Raw genomic sequence first — 19,851 nt, 5'->3', positions numbered from 1 at the left:
TTCCTTCCACATACCTGGCCAGTAAAAGTGATTCTGACAATATTTCCTATTTTGGGTGAACTACTACCTGCTAATCTACTAGGTTACAATATACAGTTTACTCAGATGATGGTTTGTTTATAATATTATAAACTATAAAGTAAAATTTCTCCTAGTGTGAATTATTCTGTTGTGTTCACTACGAGCACAGGGAGCTGAAAAGGGCAAATAATAGAAGAAAAGGACCCACTATGCAGAGAGGCTTCTGTTGTGGTTTATTTTCGCGGCCTCAGTGCATCTTGATTGATGTCTATCTGACGTAAACCCTTAGCAATCTGACTACAGTGAGAGACCACAAATTCCACGAAAGGAACGCAGAAACAGTGACACAGACTCACAGACTCACAGATGACGAACAGAATTGGCAGCTTCGCTCCACGTGTGAGGTTTATTTGCATCAAACCGGATACAGCAGAAGCAGCTGACATTAACAAAGACATCATGCGCTCATTTATCTTTTTCCTGTTGATGCCTGTTGCCGGTGCCTGGTACTGAAATAACGTCAGTGCTCTTGTCGTAGCTCATCCGTATCTTACCCACAGTTGACGTAGATCTTTTTTTCTTATCCTAAAATCAGCTTCAAGGTCGTCTCGTCTCAAATTCTACCCATACTCCCTTCAACACTCCTCCATCTACTTATTGTACTTTACCTATGTGGAGGAAAAATGATCATTTAGTGAATTATCTTTGTATGAACTGTGATTCTTTGTGTTACACTGTTCTGTAGAAAGCATGATTGGCTCTATTTCCGTTGTACTATAAATGAACTGGCTGTCTTAATACAATGACCACATTTATTTATGTGATACATGATGATAGGTTGAAATATAGCCCAGCCTGCACATGTCTGCTGAACTGTACATGAACTTAATGAATACAATAACCACATCTATGTAATGTAAGGTTGAAATATAGCCTGCTCTGCTCTGGTTGAAATATAGCCTGGCCTGAACATCTAAACTTTTAGCCAATTTTAGTCTGAGACGGGAACATGTCTTCATTTGGGAATGCCCTTATCTCCCTTTGATGTTTATCTTTTTATTCTTTATGGTCATTGACTCTTTGTTCTTATGCATATAAAAACCCTGGTAGCGATGCACGCAGCATCGATTCCTCTGCAGTCGCTGACTGTCACTTTGCTGGTTTAAATCCTTCTGCGCAGAAGCTAAATAAATATACAAAGACAAATTTCTCTTTGTTGGTTTTCCTTTATTCAGTCAAACTTCCACCACAACCTACACGTGGTATTATCTGGGCCTGGGTTACATCTGCCTAAGTGCTCTCCCTAGAGTTACAGTTCTAACTCTAGAGTTGACAGGTTTTTGTTCAGGCGTCTCCATCTTGAACAGTCAATACCTCGCCGTGTCTTGACCCTGTGAACTTTAAATCTTCTTCTTCTTTGTTTGTTTTTTGCTAATTTGATTAGATTTTTTGTTACACTAATATGAACACAGTATCAACATACATGATAAGGGCTTTAAGGTGGATCCTGTCTTGAGGAGGGTTCGTGCTTAAACAACCAGGGTGCTGTATTTATTAGCATCTAGCTTTGTAGTTGCAAATCCTAACTTCGTCGCTTCACCCTCGCCTTCCAAGCGTGAAAGAGAAAACTACGGTAGCTGTGAAACAAGTGAAAAACATCCCTATCTAGAGTGTTTAGTTTGTCCGTTCTGACAGTTTAAACATGGCAGCCTCCACAGACAGCCACCTACTCCATCTGTAGATAAAAAGAGCTCATTCTAAGTTAACAAAGACTATTTTTTTCCCTTGATGATACACCATTGAAATAAAGTATGAATATTATAATTCCTCTTAAATATTACACACTGGACCTTTAAATGTTGCATATTCCTAAATTAATTTGTGTTTAATCAAGTAAATCTGGGGCCGTGTAATATTACAGCATAGTGAAAACTATACATAGTGCAGAGAGTGGGAGGAATGGGAGATCTATAATGGTAATGCTCTGTAATGCTTTGACTCAGCCAGTGAACATGAGCAAGTTCTCAGCATGCATCTTGTGCAAAGGTCAAACCTCTGAGAAAACAAATTGCAGTCACCAATTCGCAAACATGCTTCTCTTAAATTTGTGTGGTAATGTAGGGAATTCAATTACTGTGAGGATAAACTGTATGACTCTGTGTCAGATGGTTAAACATAATGTGAAAGTCCTTTGCAGCCATCACACAGCACAGCTTGTGGGAGACATGAGGGGCTGGTAGCAGATAACAAAGGACCTCGGGGAAGCACTGTTTGAGGAGATAAGGCTGGCAGCTGGTTCAGTCCAGGAGACAGTAGTCACGTCTGCTACTTAGTGAGGAAGTTTGTAGCAGAAGTAACTGTTGTATATTAAGTAGCGATGATGTGAAGATGTGTTGAAGAGAAGTCCGCTGACACCGTCTTGATTGTATTTAAAGGTTTATTACAAAAAGTTCAGCATCAATACAAGCACCGCGGAGCTTGGAGAGCATCCAGCCAAATGAATAACTCTGTCTATTTTGCATCGAAAATAGGTTTATATAGGCCTGTTGTTTTCTCCAAAGATAAAAAGAAACATCTGGATCCAATCCAAATATGTAAGGTAATAAGGGGAGATGGGGGTTTTCAGGGTAGAGGTCAGAGGCCATTGCGAGGCCCCTAACCTAAACATTTCATAGTAAGAATGATGTCATTGAACCCCATGAACTTCTAACACTACATATGTTAACAAAATATCATTTGAACTTATACCAAAATGTAATTTAACTTTATAAGCCTTCAAATAAGCCTTCAGATACTACATAACACATACCAGTGCACTGTGTAGCATTAGCACAGAGATAATCTGTCACACTTACAGACTTGGGTTTTGTAAGAACAAGATGAGGAAAGGTTATAAATATGAACTATTTAAAAACTTAATTGAGGTTCAAATATTTCTTGCAGCTTTGTGAGGTTCAGGAAACATTCAGTGTGCTTGGTGTTACATTGATTAAATAAGGTTTTAGGAGCTCTAAGATTTGGCTTTCTTTATGCTGTTTTATGCCTTGTTTTCCCAGCTGAAGTCAGAACATAAAATCCTGATGACAGACAGACACAATTGCATTAGCTCAAGGTTACAAACACTGTGATAAATGGTGTGTTGGGGCAATCACAAAGCGTAGCTCACCTAGAGATGTAGGCTGACTCCTGATCACAGCGGTGGGAATTTGATTCCAACTGATTGCTTTCTTGTCTACGTCTCCTATTAAATAAAGACATTAACACCCCAAAAATATCTTTAAAAAAGAAAACCTGATGCTTTTGCTGATGGCAATGAAATACACAACATTTGTCTCTAGTTCATCAGAATTCTTCACTGCTCACCAACAAGAGTCGACCCGTATTCATACAGATGAGACAACTAAATCACTAAATCTAACGGAGCAACAGGCTCTGGTTAGTATGTCCTATAGGTTATGATGCAGTAAACACAGTTGATGCTTTTGTCTAAAACATTCCTCCCGCATATTTCTGCTCGCTCTCCTCCTCCAGGCTTTTACGTCCTGCTGACAGTAATTTGGTGTTATACCACAGACACTGAAGAAACATATTTATCCAGACTTATACTCTCAGTCATCAGTCACTGTATTTTATTTTTATTTAATGTGTACTTTCATTATCTATTGTGTTGTGGTGTATTTTGAGCTGCTGTAGCATGAATCAATTACTTATGTTATTAAAACCTCACTCTTAGATTATGTTTCAATGCATTATATCACACGAAGCGCATTAACAACATACCACAGCAAGTTATACAAAATGCTCTGCATGTTTGTCAGAGTTATAAGGCTGAAATAGATTTCATACAGCACTTAAAGTAGTTATTAGAAAAGCCACCAGACTCTCTGACTGAACTGTGTGTATGTTTCATCTCATGTGAAGTATTTATTTGAACAGAATCCTAACACTGGAGAGAGAGAGAGATTGCTTCCCAGGTCCTATGTTTCATGAGTTGTTTTCTGTGAAACACCTGTCTGTCATTAAACGTGCTTATCTCTCTGAATAAAAACTGTGCTCCCCCATGAAGAAGAATTTCCCTCAGATATAAAAGCTGTGGATTTCTATGTGACCTTGATAGGATTTCATCCACAACCTTAAAACTCAAAGCAAATACCTCCCTTGTGGAGGAGGTTAGTCACAATTTGATAATCATGACCCAGAACTGCTCTCCTCCCTTCCTCCACTCCCTCATTACTTTTACACTGCTCTCAGGAACTGTGGGAATCTCTCTCAAAGACAAAGAAGAAAGCCCATTGTTCATATCTTCAAACATCACCAGACATCCAACTTCCACGTGAAAAGAATTATTCATACACATCCATAGAACTTTGCCTCTACAACCACAGGTGAAGGATGAATACACCACTTTTATTATTATTATATTATTATTATTATAGTATTATATACATTTCGTTGTAGCCTGTTAATCACATATTTATAGTGGTGGAGTTAAACTTACGTTTAGGTATCTATACTATTCATGGGTTGTCCTATTTAATGCTAATTTGTACTTCTACTCTACTTGTCAAAAATCAAAAATGAATCAGTCACTTTTTTGATGGCGGAATAATCGTTTTAAGTAATTTTTTATGCAAAAATATGAAAATTCACAGGATTTCCTCATCTTAAATGACATTAAATTGAATAATTTTGAAGTGTAGATGATTGTGATAGTATTTATCACGTTTGTCTTTTGTTATACCTGTATATATATATTGGAGAAGAAAATGTGCTACCTATTTTTTTCTTTTATATTGTCTTTCCTGTTTCCTGATTAAGTCACTGCTTTTCTAACTGACAGTGAACTCCATATTGAGACAAACTATTTTACAATGATCAACCAGTCTGGCCCCTGTGAGTGAAACCTGTTCTATTGTGAGGAGAGCCCAGGTGTGTTTTTAACCTGTGTAAATACACTTAGAGACACTTGTGTGTTGGGCAAAGGATATAAATGATCTGCCTTCAGATTATTGGTCAGAGAAGTACTGATGTATGTTTGATTATCTCCTTGCGCACTCCTCTATTTTCTTATGAAACTTTAGTTTATGTTCCAGCAAAAGTTTTCTTTCAGAATAAAGACACACATATTTATACACTATCATAAGTATAAAAGTCAGTATGGGAGAAAGAAAGATGGTATCTCAGTCAATTTTGTCTCTGGTTTCATTTTAAACCAGAGCAGATACTTTCAAGTTCCATCCAAATGAGGAACTGTGAAGTTACGCATCATTCCACTATAGGAAAGGGGCAGGGACGGAATAAATAAAAAGGGCACCAGCTGCAAGCCGTGGGTCACCAGCACGCAGAAAGTCATGATGCATTCATGGTGAGATAGTCCTAAACCCCATTCTAGCATCTAGGGCATTAGTGCACTGTATAACATTGGCATGCACATTGGGCCACAATATGTTTTACGGGCATCCAAGAACACACCTTTTGCTGTTTTTTTCCCCACCAGAGCAAAGTCAGAGATGTTAGGTTTAGGTGTTGTCCACTGGTGGATTTTACATGGAGTAAGAAATGTGTTGTTTTATTTTGGAAGAACATGAAATAATTCTGTCAAGAATGTCCAAGAAACAAAAAAGTAAATGAAACATAAAATAAAAGAACGTTTTTTTAAAAAAATATACAAATACATCTCACATTTAACAGAGCATCTCCATTTTACAGAAATCTTATTAAAACGAACAAAATATGAATATAAAACTACTTCAAAAATAACAGTAGATGACTGCTTACAATATTACATTAGAAATGTTAAAAACTGAACGTGCAATAGCTTAATATGTTGTTTTTCAAAAGGTTTACAAACACATTCTTTATATTTAAGCGGTCCAGTTTGTAACACTAAAAAGGATCTATTGGCAGAAGTGGAATAGTATATATTTATGACCTGAAAATAAGAATGTTTGTGTTTTTTAATCACCTTAGAATGAGCCATTTGATGGGCACAATTAGCCAAGATCCTTATAAATGTTACATACTGCACCTTTAAACCCTGAAAAGAACAGATAACTACAGAATAACAATCATTCGAACAAGAACAACAAAGCTGTTTTGCCTTGACAAGCGTGAAATGACAACTGTTCATTTCACAGAACTATCTGTGGCAAGTAAGTCAAACAATTGTTTTCAAGATGCAAAAATAAAACACAAATTGAAATGAAGTGGGAAAAACATTGTTGGGACAAAAAGAAAAAAGAAAACTTCTCGTCTCCAATTTTTGGTGTGTGGAGGTTACACCCTAATGAGGCCAATAAGGTATAATGGGATGATGAAAATGTGTATTCTCTTTTACCATCCAAATAAAATGCTCAGAGGCAGGAGTGCCTTAATATTTCCACACAAAAATACACAATTACATCATTTACATGAATACCGGCATGGTTTATAACCCGCTGTCAGAGGAAAAAAGAACGTTTGCGGGTGTCTGGGGTGGGATTTCACTGTTGGCTGTAGGAGGATAGTGAACGACTGGAGGGTTGAGGTAAACTAGGGGACCGTTGTGTGTTACGTCAGTGCTGTTCTATGTTGATTCTGTAGTCGTTCATGTAACTAAACGTTTGTGAACTGTTGGCTGGAGGGGTGAATGGAACAGCGCCTAAGTTAGCAGCCTCATTGGTCAATTTTCCACCTCTAGCAGCCAACGCAGTTCATCTTGTCCATGCGGAGTACTGCTGCTGCATTAGTTGCTGCTGCATTAGTTGCCGCTGCATTAGCTGCTGCTGCTGTTGGATTTCCAGCCATCCTGGTGGCATTGGAGTTGCTAAGTGTCCAAAGCGGTTTACTTGTTCTGGGTAAATCTGGCTGGTGTAGAAAACCCTTTTTGTGTACCTTTCAGAAAGGTTGTCTTGAGTTGTGTATCCAACAGCCTCAGAAGAAAGATAACCTGGAACGTCTCCATTTGTGACATAAGCCATTTGGCTGTACTGACCATACCCCCCGAGAGCAGCCAGACTGTCACTGGGACTTGCTGTTGCAACTGTGGGCAAACTGTGCGTGACCTGATGGCCTCTGTTCACCTCCGTGTGGTCCTGTGCATTATAGCCACCCATAAACTGCTGGTTAGGGAGCTCTGGCCTGGCGGTTATGATGGAGTCAATGGGCAACTGACCACCCCCAGGGCTGTCTGTGTCTGTGTTACCTTGTGGTATCTGACCTGAATTGTGGTTGTTGGCTACACAGTGAAAGGAAGTAGGAATGAACTGGCTCACATTTACAAACATGCTCTGAACACTTCTCTGTTGTTGTGGATCATTGGGGTCAGCAGTGCTGGCGGAAGACACATTGACTGCCTCAGCTTGGTTGTCCCTCGCTAAATAGCCCTCAATAGATGAGCTGGCGGCAGAGAAAGCAGGGTTCACATGAGTGGTGGTGAGTTGGTTCTCAGGAGCTGCTGTTGTTGAAAACATCCCCTCCAATGAGTCGGTGGAGGGGGAGTTATTTTTCGGTGTAGCTTTAACCTGCTGCCACTTCGAATCCCATCTTGTTTGTTTTTTTGCCGTTTCAGATCTACCGTCTGCACAGGAGGTTGTTGCCTCAGCATCATCTGGAGCTGATATGTTTATGTCAGACTTCATCTCTCTCAGCAGAGCCATTAGATGCTCCAACTTTTTCTGGTTGACAATGGATGGGTCTTGTTCATCAGTTCCAGGTCCTGTGTCCTTGGGAGCCAGGAGGGTGGAGGTTGCAGCAGGGTTAACAGGAGTGGACTCTGAGGTTGATTCAGTGCTGGGCTGACTGATATACTTCTCTGAGAAGCATGTGCACTTGGCTGGCAAAGGCTCATCGGGTTGGGGGTTACTGGTGCAAGGTCTAACCAATGTTTCCAGAGATTCAACAGCTGGCCTTTTCCTGGTCGGAGGGCAGTTGTTTCTCGGAGACAGAGACAGGGTTTGACTGGTTTCAGGACTAACAACAGAGGAAGATGGGGATTCTGAGTGCACCTCTCCCTGTTTCACTTGCAACTCAGGGATAGATCTCTGGTTCTGAGAGGCCGGTGGTCTGAGCTCAGGTTGCATAGAAAGGCTCCTGCAGGTCTCTTGTGGACTGTGACATGTGCCAGCAAGATGGGGCGAACATATTCTGTTATCATCCTTTGAGGAAGCACTGGTCACATCCAGAGCACTCAAGACTCTTCTTTGTTTGACCCCATCCAAATCTCCAACCACTGCAGTCTCTTCCAAATGATGTTTTTCTGTATTTTTTCTTGCTTCTAAGAGACACAGTGGAGAAGAAAAGAGAGAACACAAGAGAAGTTATTACATTTACTACATCTTAGAGAACAAGAGACAATCACCAATACAAACCTACAAGTAATACACAAGACACTGTGTCCATTTCAATAGGTTTTAATTTGTAGTCTTGAGTCTAAACAAGCTCAAGACAATTATAATGAAATGAGTCAATGTTTAAGCATATTTTTTACAGTTAACAGACTTAATATCATCACTGACTGGAATTTTAAAACATAACTACAGTATGTTATCCAATATTGTAAATAATATGATAATCATCATACCATTGTCAATTCTCTGGTCTGTCCTAAGTGCCTGTGTTGACTGATTCTCTGGTCGAAGAGATTCCTCTCGACTCTGCTGGTCCTCAGGCTGCCGGTCTGTGCAACAGAAACCAAAACCCATCGCTCAAACCCATATTCTGCCTGTATGAGTCATTTTATTTAGGCTGTGCATAAGAATGAGAAACACTGATACTGTGACTGGGCTAATGGGACTCACCTGTTTGTTGTTCAGCGCTGACAGGTGGACAGAGGACGCTCCGTTTTGGTTCTTTCTTGATGTCTTGCACTAATTGTGAAGCTAAAAGTAAACAGCACAGATACGAATTACTTTATACTCCAGTGGACGTTAACCTCTGTAGGCCATTGCATAATAAGCTTACTATTACCTTCACTGAACGGAGCTCTCTCAACATATTTATGCATGTGCGGTCTCAGCAGTACAACCTTTGTGAAAGAGAACAAACAGGGTGAGATTATCATGATGGATATGTATTCCTACTTTGTACATACACGTTATGAAATATTAACAATCACATCTTGTCCACCATACACAATGAAATTTATTTCAAAAAGACAACAAATATGTTACATAAATCATCACCTATATCTTGCTCAAACTACCCCAAGGCCATTTGAGATAACGTGCATGATACATTAACCACAGGTTACCTGCGCATCTATTTTGTTGTTACTCTCCTGCTCTGAGAGCAGCTGGACAACATCATTTAAAATCTCCAGTTTCATCTGTGGGAGCAGATCCTTCTCATCCCAGAACCACATATATTGAGGGTGCTGCATCAGCTGAAAGACATGTATATCATAAAAATAACATGTGGCTTTTGCTGTTTAGAAGTTTCCAGTGCATTACCTAGATGCCGCTCACCATGTATTTGCGCTGGTGCTCATTGCTGACCATGTGTTGACAGATGTCACTCAAGGCGATTGTCTCTCTGCAGCTCTCACACAAGAAGAATGGTTTCTGTGGTGGCTTCCCTCGACACTCCCACACAAAGCCAAGACCGACTGTTTTACAATTTAATCCCTTCACCTTCAAGTATGAGGACAAGTGACTGCAGCCCTGAGTTCTTTCCCCTGTGACAGCCATACAAAATTAAAAATTAGGGAATTAGAGCGCAAAAGCAGACGACTCATAAATGCTTAACACCTACCTATCGTTGGGACTTCCTGTGATGCACTGTGGTGCTTGCGTCCTGGAGCACATCTTAAGGGCTTTGGTACAGGTTCTGCCTTCTCGCTATGTCTTGGTTGGTTCTGCTGTTTGGTATTCAGTGAAGCAGCAGCAGTGCGCGGGTCTCGGTTGAAGAATTTTACAGGTGATGTTCTCTGAGTGCCTTCCAGCACCTTCTGTGTCTCCTGTAACTTTGGGCCACTTCTCTCCTGCATGTGTCTCTTCTCAGCCGTCTTTTGGTGTATAAGTGGGGTTTGGACAAAGCTGCCTCTGTGTGATTCTGAGTCAGTGGCAAGAGGATCTGCACAACCCTGAGGTGGCTCCATCCTGACAGCTGCATGGCAGGGAAGAGAGAGGTGGTGGATTTGTGTAAATGAGTGATGATGCAGAAGGAGAGACCATTTGAGTAGTGGCCAAAACATTATTTCTTACAAGCACAATAGAAATGAGATATATTGCAAAGCAGTTAAATCGCGATACAATATGTAAAGATTTAAATCAGTTACATGAAAATAGATTTGTGACAGTGAAGAGTGACAGGAAAGGGGGGGGGGATGACACGCAGTAAAGCACAGGTTGGATTCGAACACTGAGCCGCTGCAGCAAGGACTTCAAGAATGAAGAGCCAGAAAATATTAGGGAAAAACATGTCCAAGGTCGACAAAGTACACTGTGAATTTAAGTGCAAAAGTATTGATATTATATAAATATTATTATAATTATAATATCAATAATTATTATCACTAAGTTCAAATGTATCTTCAAAATGGAGATATATTTCAAACATAAAATCTTAAAATGACACTTGTATTTACCATGTTCTGGGCTTGAAGCTTCACATGGACTAGTGAGGGCAGGTCTCTCCTCTGCAGTGTCGGCTGTGGAAGATGAGACCTCTCCGTTGAGAACTCTCTGTTTCAGCATTGTTGTAAGTCTTTCTAGAGCTGTGAACAACGAGAAAGTAGTAAGACCAAGAAAATGACCGTACGCAAATTTAATCATACTGTGTTTCATTGACTAGCTATCCATTCCCTAAATTAAGTGACCGCCTGTCTGATAAATAAAATAATGTATTATTAACCATATTAAGAGTAAATTGGTGTCAAATGTTAATTAATCAAATAAGGATGTGCAGAGAAGTGTATTACTTTCAGCTCATGGGACACTTACAACTCAGTGCAGAATTATGTTACTTGTTCACTGCATTCAATTTTTTTTGCTATCAATAAAATTCTGTTAAAATCTTTGTATCAGACATTATGACCTTCAACTAAAACCTCATTATGTTTAGACACAATTTATGCTTTTGTTACAGGATTTTTCTTTTCTGTAGGCTGTTCTTTTGCCTCTAACATTGCAAAACAGTTCAAAAATAGAACTTATATTTATGATGGGTTATTAGGATAGTTTTACCTTTGTCTTCTGGAAGAGCAGCCAGCTCTTTGTACACATCAATCTTCACTTCCATTCTCTTGAAAAAAGAAAGACATACAAGAATAATTAAAACGCATACCAAGCTACTTGGTAAAACATACCCAGATTGTGAATTTTGGGTCATTTTGAATGTGTGGGGAGATTCGAGCAGATCACCTGGATGGATCGGGATCCTGTGTCTTTCTCAGCCTCAGCCAAGTGGGCCACTATCTTGTCCAATTTGCTCTCAGACGGCTTGACAGTCCACGCAGGGAACTTCATTTTCTAGTAAGAGCATTGAAAGCACACAGTTAACATCTGTAACAGAATGCTGCTTTAAAAGCTTTCTAGACTTCAAGACTTCTAAAGCACTCACCACGTAGTTATACTGGTGCGTTGGGCTGAAAGGGTGACTGGACTGTCTCAACCTGACTGAACACAGCTGACAGTAGACTTGCCGCCTTCCTTCACACGATACTTTAATCAACTGGTTTAAGCCTATAAAGTAAAGACAAAAACGCAGAACTCTGATTAGAATCGCAGAGACACTAATTCATAGAGACTTACTGGGTGATTGTCCCTTTAAAATATAAATAAATGCTAATACTTACCAACTTTAGGAGGGCCTTCACTTGGCTTTGTCTTACATGCAGAGTTATGTGATGGCTCTGTTGGTGGATTCTTGTTTTCAGACAAGAACACGGTCAAGTGCGGAGCTGCAGGCGCGTTACTCTTAGGAACACTTGGTGCAGCATCAGTATTTGGCCCCACTGAGTGCTTCATAAGTACAGTCTTGGCAGTATTCTCACATTTGACTGACGTTTTAATCGTTTTAGGAGCCACAGATGTCACCGTAGTTTGAGATGCAGTCGAAGTTTTGGATGCAGTTTCAATTTTGGTGGTTGTACTGGAACAGGGGTTGGCTGCAGTCGGTTTGGTGGAGGTTGCAGTGGCGCTGGATGCAGTTGCTACACATTTGTAGGTAGTTTCTCTCATTTTGGAGGTGGTGGGGGTAGTTGTAGTACAGCTAGATGAAGTGGCTCTGGAGATGGATGCTGTCGATTCGGTGGTTACTGAAGTATAATTGGAAGACTTGGCTGAACATTTGGAGATCCCAGTCATGAACTTGGTGGAGGTGGTTACAGTAGAGTCTAAAGTTGCTGCATATTGGGATGCCCCCACTATTTTGGAAGTGGATGTTGTTTTTAATGGTCCCACAGTTGACTTTAAAATGATTTCAGCTTTGGAGTCATTTCTGGAATCAGGATGCAGATCGGTTGTGTTTGTCCCCCTTGTGCACAAGTGTAGACTTGATGGGTCTTCACTACTTGTCGAAACAGTCGGGCAGGTGTAAGCGTTGGCAGCTGACTCCGACACTTTTATCATTTTGGCATCTTCATTTGATTCAGGGGGGACTTCTGTTGTTTTGCAGGCATATTCAGACATTTCAGTCACGGTTGTAGTTACGGAAAATGGCTCCGAGTCTGAATCATCAAGCTCCATGTCCACCACCTTTGAAATAAAACATCTACATTAAGCATTTTTCAGCTCTCTTGTCTTCCCAGGTGACTTGTTAGTATTTTGTGAGGTTTAACAAGCACAATAATAACTTGTCCTGTCTAACTAGCTAGTTATACCTAGAGTAATGTCCAAACTATTATAGTAGAATGTAGAATATACTACAATGGGCTCAGCTAATAATACACAGATGAAGTCAGTAAAAGTTATAACTCAATTGCAGTTACTGCTGGCTTTGTAGGGCAGTATACTAGAGAAGAGCAAAGCGTGGAATTTGGAGTTGAGAAGTGTTGTTGATGACTGTGCGGAGCAAAAGGCCCACAGGATGAACTTCTAATGGGTGAATACAGGTGCCTCTTTGTTGTGGAGTAGCATCAGGGATTTCAATTACCTCTCAAATGTTAGAAAATGAGCATTCACTGTAATCTGATTTGGCCGCTGTGCCACTGATGATGAATGATGATTAATGAATTGTTTATGCAAGTAATTGTGTGATCAGATGCCGTCATCTATTCATTCATACTGTGTAGGCCTATAATGAGTTACTTTACTTACTTTAATACTTTATTAATCCCACAATGGGGAAATTCCCTTGTCACAGCAGCATTTGAGAGAAATAAATAAATACAGATATAAAAGCTATGGTGAGTGGTAAAGCTATGGTATGGTGGTAATTTGCTGTGCTTTTTTTGATTCAATATTTGTCCTGTGGTTATTGACATACTGTGTAAGCTACTTGTGTTCATTTGTTACAGTAGACTGGCTAAATTAGCTTATTTGCAAATAAACTCATTCTAATCCACAAGTCCTAGTGTTTGACTCATTACTGGGGCATCATCAAAAGACACAACAAAAGTCAGAATAGACCTTGTATTGAGCATGATGGGTGACCGAGGTGTCCACAGGTTGAAGAGCAGACAGTGCAGAGGTCGAAGGGAGTTCATGACAACTGTCCTGCTGAGCCAGAAGTGTCTTCACTGTCTGTATGGCTGAGAAGATATAATAATATATATATAAAAAAAATTATATAATAAAATATAATATATATATATATACACACACACACACACACACAATATAATATTGTACAGTAAAAGTTCAATCAATCAAAACCAGTAAGAACAAAATAATATAATCTTATAATCTCTCCGAATTAAGGAAAGCTGTGCCCTTACCTGAGTTTTGTTTAGAGATGTCATTGTAAATCCGTTCATCCAGATCAACAACCTGGAGACCAGACATAAACAACAATTAGTAAAACTTAATATTGAATTATATTCTAATCTTTCAACTCTTTTCTGACCATAACAACAATTGTATTTTGGTATCTCAGTTTATGAAGTGATATAACTCTGTCCACAAATACAAGAACCAGGACCAAACCTGAGCTTCTCCATATCCATTAGCTTTTTCAGACAAAGCAGCCAAATGTCTGATGTTCTGCTCCAAGTGCTTCCCTGGTCGAGGTGGGAGTTTCTGTAACCCCTAATGTTAAAAACATACACAGTAAAACACATTACTACAACAAAATATCTATTGTACATGGCTGAAATGACTGTAGATACCAGAAGAAAAGTCCTAAAGGTGGGATTGCTCTTGTAATGGAGATGTTACATTACTAAGTGTTGACAGTAATGTTAGCTGCTGTGTTGTACTAGCGAGCTATGATGATAGTGATTTTATTCTTTTTTTTTTATTTATTTTTTTTATAAATTTTTGGAAAATAAAAAGCAATTTAGAGTAGCTGGAACAATGTCCAATTCCACAGATTAGATGACAACATTAACACTTCAACATGGGCTGCCACACTAAAGGTTCTGTTCCCAGAAGTCTGCAGATAAGACAGGATAGGATAGGTACTGTGGGGCAAGGGCATAAATAGATTTATAGTGGATTTTGGAGAGACAGGACTTGACTGGGAGCCAGTGGAGGAGAATGAGGGTGGGAGTGATGAGCTCCCAGGGCTAATTGCAGTTGAGGACCCTGGCCGCTGAGTTCTGCACATTCTGGAGCTTGTCGAGGGCTTTGCTGGGTACCCCTGACAGGAATCCTCTTCTCTGTACTATATCCATCTTCAGTAGTCTCAGTTGTCCAAATCAGGTGGGTAACCTTGTCCTCTCAGCTGTCTGCGTGTTTATTGCCTATGTTTTGTTATGTAAACAAAACCTACATGTAACTGCCAGGATGTATTTCTCAACTACAGCACAGTAAGGAAGACCAAAAGGGAAGTTTGTACTGAAACAACTACAACTTTGGAAGTTCCCCATCGATTTGGCAAACTTGGAATGCATTTATGCACAGAATGAGGATATTGTCTCGAGAAGGATTACACTGACCAATAATTCTATCAATATATAACATAGGGCTGGGCAATATTACCCAAGCATGTAACAAATAATACAATTCGCCATACGACATCAACGATAGAGTACAACATCGCCTTGAAAAAATCCAACATATCCTTTAACATTTACTCACCACTAGGTACATCTTCTGGTGGTCAGCTCCAGTAACATGGCTGATGAAGTCCTTCTCTGGGATCTTCAGAGAGCAGCACTCACAGAAGTAGATGGGACCACGCTGATCACGATAGCATTCAAGAAGTGCATTCAGGCCTAGAGGATATTTTGGTCACTATTAATATTGTGTATCAACCTCTACTCTTGCTGAAATGTTCTCATTCACAGAAATTATTTAATTAGGAAACGATTGACGCTCCAGTAAATGTAACACGAAACTTTGTGAGGAATCAAAATATGATAGCTAAAACTGCAGTCTATAAAAGACACTGTATCACAGACAGACTGAGCCTTTTTCACAGAAATACAGGAAAATCTTCCACAAACTTAAATATGAAATGTACATACCGTTATCCTTTGCAGTCTTGTGACTTAATTTGCCACTTTCTCCCTCGTCTGCGGTGGTCGCCTCCGTTTGTCCGCTGCTTGGCAGGTTTTGGGGTTCTTCACAAGATGCTTGTTTGAAGGTGAGTCGCTGTCTTTTATGGCACATTTCTTTCTCTGCTTCCTCATTAGGAAATGTGTCCTCTGATTTTTCACACGTGCTGCTTGGGCGCTTTCTTTCATTTTCTTTGTTTGTCAGGACACCTTTGCTACTTTTGCTCCTTTCTTCTCCAATCTCTGTTCCATCAGCTTTGTCTGTGTGTTTGCAGCTTTTTAGGGACTCCCCACTTGGTGTTCTCACTATAAGCTCTTCAATCTTCTCCTCCTTTATCCTCTGGCATGTCTCACTATCTGCGTTCTTTATCTCCTCTGAACTAGTTTTTGGAAACACCTCTCTTCCCCTCTCTGATTCTTTTGGACTTGGAGTAGGAGTCTCTTTGTCTGCTCCCTCCGTTTGTCTGCTGCTTGGCAGGTTTTGGGGTTCTTCACAAGATGCTTCTTGTTTGAAGGTGAGTCGCTGCCTTTTATGGCACATTTCTTTCTCTGCTTCCTCATTAGGACATGTGTCGTCCTGTGATTTTTCACACGTGCTGCTTGAACGCTTATTTTCATTTTCTTTGCATGCGTTATTCTTCAACTGTGTGAGGACATCTTTGCTACTTTTGCTCCTTTCTTCTCCAATCTCTGTTCCATCAGCTTTGTCTGCGATCTTGCAGCTTTCTAGGGTCTCCCCACTTGGTGTTCTCATTAAAGGCTCTTCAATCTTCTTCTCCTTTATCCTCTGGCCTGTCTCACTACCTGCATTCTTTATCTCCTCTGAACTACTAATCTCTTTTCTCAGCTCTGAGTCTTTTTGATTTGGTGTAGGCATCTCTTTGTCTGCTCTGCTTTCTCCATTTTCTGCACTCTTTACACACTGTGTATTGGCGATTTCAGCCTCAACTTCTACTGAAATGTTTTTCAGCATCATCTCACCAGAGTTTTGTCCAGACTTTTTCTCAGACCTCTGCATCCTAATGATTTCCTTAGTGTCCTTGTCCAAGTCTTTCAAAGTTTCTCTGGGGACTGAGAAACAGAAATGGCATTACACAAATGCATTTTATTATAATTATCTGCAATGTTTCCACTCAGAAAACAAAAATACATGAGCAACAATCTATCCAAATAAGCAAATAATGGATGTGTTAAGAGATTAGTAGTAGTTCATTTCCAGGAATTTCTGACTGCTCACCAAATTAAAACAAAACAAAAACAACAACAAAATAATTAAATTAGATAGATACTTTACTCATCCCCAAGGGGAAATTCAGTTACCAGCAGTATCCACAGACTGATAATAATGACAATAATAACAACAACAACAACAACAACAGGAGGCCAAATGCAAAAGAACCAATGAAATCAAATAAAATAAAATAATAAAATTAAAAAAATAACGAGCATTGGGTAAGTGTCCTAAGGTTCATGGTCAAATCCAGTGTTTGAAAGGCCTAAGGTGTCAAGTAGGTGTCAAGTAGGTGTCAAGTAGGTGTCAAGTAGGTGGTCACACATAATGCAAGGTGCAGTGCATCTGGTTGTATAGTTTCATACAGGGCAGACATACTGGAGTTTAGAGTTTTTTGGTTTTTCTCCCCTGGGTGGAGTTGAAGAGCCTCATGGCGTGGGGGAGGAACAATCTCCTTAGTCTTTCAGTGGAGCAGAACAGTGACAACACAGAACCCGCCTTCCTCACTAGTTTGTCCAGACGGGAGGCGTCCTTCCTCTTAATGCTGCCTCCCCCAGCACACTACTGCATAGAAGAGGGTGCTCGCCACAACAGTCTGATAGAACACCTGCAACAGTTTTTTGCAGATGTTGAAGGATGCCAGCCTTCTGACCTCTTCTGCACAGGGCGTCTGTGTTGGCAGTCTAGTCCAGCCTATCATCCAGGTGTACTCCCAGGTATTTGTAAGTCTGTACCAACTCCACACAGTCACCGTTGATGGTCACAGGTTCCGGGTGAGCCCTGGGCCTTCTGAGGTCCACCACCATCTCCTTGGTCTTGGTGGTGGTTGGAGTCAAACCATGTGACAAAGTCCTGGATGAGTTTCCTGTACTCCTCCTCCTGGTCACTCCTGATACAGCCCACGATAGCCGTGTCGTCGGTAAACTTTTGCATGTGACAGGACTCCGAGCTGTATTTGAAGTCTGTCGTAATAGTGTTATTACGACTTTATTCTCGTAACATTACGACTTTTTTCTCGTAATATTATGACTTTATACTCGTAGACCTAATATTATGACTTTATTCTCGTAATTTCCCAAAAAATTTAATATATTTTTCTCTTAGCCTGGCCCTAATACTCCGTTGTATATTTCCCCTGGTCTAACAGTCCACATACTGGAAGAAAGCAGGTAGAGTTGTGTCCAGAGTCACATGATTAATGTCCCCAGAGATTTACACCAGAGCCTCGGGGTGCTGTGTTTGTAGTCCTGCTACCGCGGAGTGGATGGCGTCATACGCGACTACAGAGTCGGCACATTGTGGGATGGAAACAATGACCACAATGACATGTCCCAACTCTCTGGGCCAGTAGAAGGGTCACAACCCTACCGCCCTATCCCTGTAGATTTTAACATTTTTCACCAGCGCAGCCACTTCGTCGATCTTATACAGCAGTGAGTTCACATTTCCCATGATCACCACTTCTTCGCCAGTCGCTTGGCCTTTAGCTTTGCGCCGGCTCTGCAGCCACGATAGGGTCTCCTCCCCTCGTCAGGTAAATGGGGAACCACACCGGCCCAGGACTTTGTCTTCAGCGTGAGAAGTTGGTTTCTTGTATAAACGAGTTTCGGTAAATAAATATCCATATCAATAGGATAGAAGTTGATCAGATGTGACAAGGCACAAATGCGTATATAAAAAAGACCCCCAACAATATCAACAACAAAAAGTAAAAAAAGACACTACACACTTGGAGCTGCTGAAAAGGCTGCCACTCGCGGCGGCGGCATGGCAACCATAATATAAATGATCTGCTCCATGGTGACAGATGGAAGTCTCAGCTGTACTCTTTAGGGTTAGGGATCTACATAACTAAACGTTTTATATATAAATACATTTCTGGAATAACTTACCCAGCTTCATTTTAGGCGTTATTGGGGGTTCAAGCTTTCCTTTCCCTTCTCTCCTCTTTGCAGATGCCAGAATGTATATGGCTGAATGAAATAATGTAATAGTCAAGAAACCAATTCACAGTTACAGACGCCAATGGGAAACATTTATTCACTAATTTTAATAAACACACTCACCTTTGTGGTAGGCACATGGCTCCCAGATGGGTTTGTCCAACTTTATTACCTTTGAAGACGGAAAACATTCAAACATAAGTGCAAGATGAGAATGACATGAAGTCACATGACATGGTAAATTCAGTGTCTGGCACAGAATACCTGCACATGTGATATGGAGTGAATACATTCCGCCTGTTTGGCCAAGTCCAATAAGGTCTCTACATCGTTGCTTGATTTCAGCGAGCCTGGGTGGAAATGGTCCTACACACGCGCATACACACACGCACACACGCGCACACACACACACACACACACACAAAAAGTGAGTTTTTCTGCTACTTTAAACACTTTATTTGTGTGTTTTTAGCAACCATAGCTAACAAGAAATACTGACGAATGCATCTTAAGCCAGACAAACAGAATACACTGTATACAGTAGCATTGGGTATCATATGACAATTTACTACTGTATGGTAAAATAAAACAAAAAGTGACTAATCAAAGAATGCTTTATAGTGCTGCATAATTAATTACAGTAGTTTTTGAATCTTGTACAATTAATTAAGTAGTAGTAGTAAAATGTAATTTCTTGATGTAGTTCATACAGGTTTGTGCTGTGTAGAGGTATTTTTGTATTCATTCATTATATTCATTTATCATCTTGACATTCACATATCTGGTGTTCTTGGCAGAGGGTTAGTTATTCTGTGTTCAGTGTTGTGTAAGGTATCATAGGAGCGACCCCTTGGAGGAGATTAGTATGAATGAAAAGGATTTCCAGATGTGGGTATATTAAAACATTTGTGCCTGCAACTAAAACTTTGAATTTCCTGTGGTGAAAATCTTGTCTGGGACAAATCTAAAGAAATTTTCAAAATCGGTTAAACTGTTAGGCTGAAAATTGAGTTTTCCTTATCATACTATATTTAGTCTTTGGGCACACGGGACTGGAGGGTTTTTCATTTTCATTTCAT

General features: G+C 40.2%; 1 protein-coding gene across 6 annotated transcripts in view; it reads right to left on the bottom strand.

Annotated features, from left to right (window-relative positions):
• Positions 1 to 2,440: 2,440 nt before the first annotated feature.
• LOC127358160 (uncharacterized) overlaps positions 2,441 to 19,851 on the bottom strand; it is a 39,624-nt gene continuing 22,213 nt past the window's right edge. For all 6 annotated transcript variants that reach the window (XM_051391032.1, XM_051391031.1, XM_051391030.1 and 3 more), the window contains 20 exons: positions 19,037 to 19,138; positions 18,896 to 18,944; positions 18,722 to 18,802; positions 15,569 to 16,669; positions 15,180 to 15,316; positions 14,085 to 14,186; positions 13,877 to 13,928; positions 13,569 to 13,690; positions 11,795 to 12,695; positions 11,560 to 11,681; positions 11,361 to 11,468; positions 11,184 to 11,241; positions 10,586 to 10,714; positions 9,751 to 10,104; positions 9,465 to 9,673; positions 9,251 to 9,382; positions 8,968 to 9,025; positions 8,799 to 8,879; positions 8,582 to 8,677; positions 2,441 to 8,275 (listed from right to left, as the gene is read on the bottom strand). In XM_051391032.1, the coding sequence (XP_051246992.1) occupies positions 6,714 to 8,275; positions 8,582 to 8,677; positions 8,799 to 8,879; positions 8,968 to 9,025; positions 9,251 to 9,382; positions 9,465 to 9,673; positions 9,751 to 10,104; positions 10,586 to 10,714; positions 11,184 to 11,241; positions 11,361 to 11,468; positions 11,560 to 11,681; positions 11,795 to 12,695; positions 13,569 to 13,690; positions 13,877 to 13,928; positions 14,085 to 14,186; positions 15,180 to 15,316; positions 15,569 to 16,669; positions 18,722 to 18,802; positions 18,896 to 18,944; positions 19,037 to 19,138 (5,556 nt within the window). In that variant the 3' untranslated portion in view covers positions 2,441 to 6,713. The remainder of the gene's footprint in view (positions 8,276 to 8,581; positions 8,678 to 8,798; positions 8,880 to 8,967; positions 9,026 to 9,250; positions 9,383 to 9,464; positions 9,674 to 9,750; positions 10,105 to 10,585; positions 10,715 to 11,183; positions 11,242 to 11,360; positions 11,469 to 11,559; positions 11,682 to 11,794; positions 12,696 to 13,568; positions 13,691 to 13,876; positions 13,929 to 14,084; positions 14,187 to 15,179; positions 15,317 to 15,568; positions 16,670 to 18,721; positions 18,803 to 18,895; positions 18,945 to 19,036; positions 19,139 to 19,851) is intronic.

This window comes from Dicentrarchus labrax, unplaced genomic scaffold, assembly GCF_905237075.1.
Source record: "Dicentrarchus labrax unplaced genomic scaffold, dlabrax2021, whole genome shotgun sequence".
In the NCBI taxonomy this organism is placed as follows: Eukaryota; Metazoa; Chordata; class Actinopteri; family Moronidae; genus Dicentrarchus; species Dicentrarchus labrax.
The sequence above is the reverse complement of the archived record's forward strand: the minus strand, read 5'-3'. Positions and strand labels throughout refer to the sequence as shown.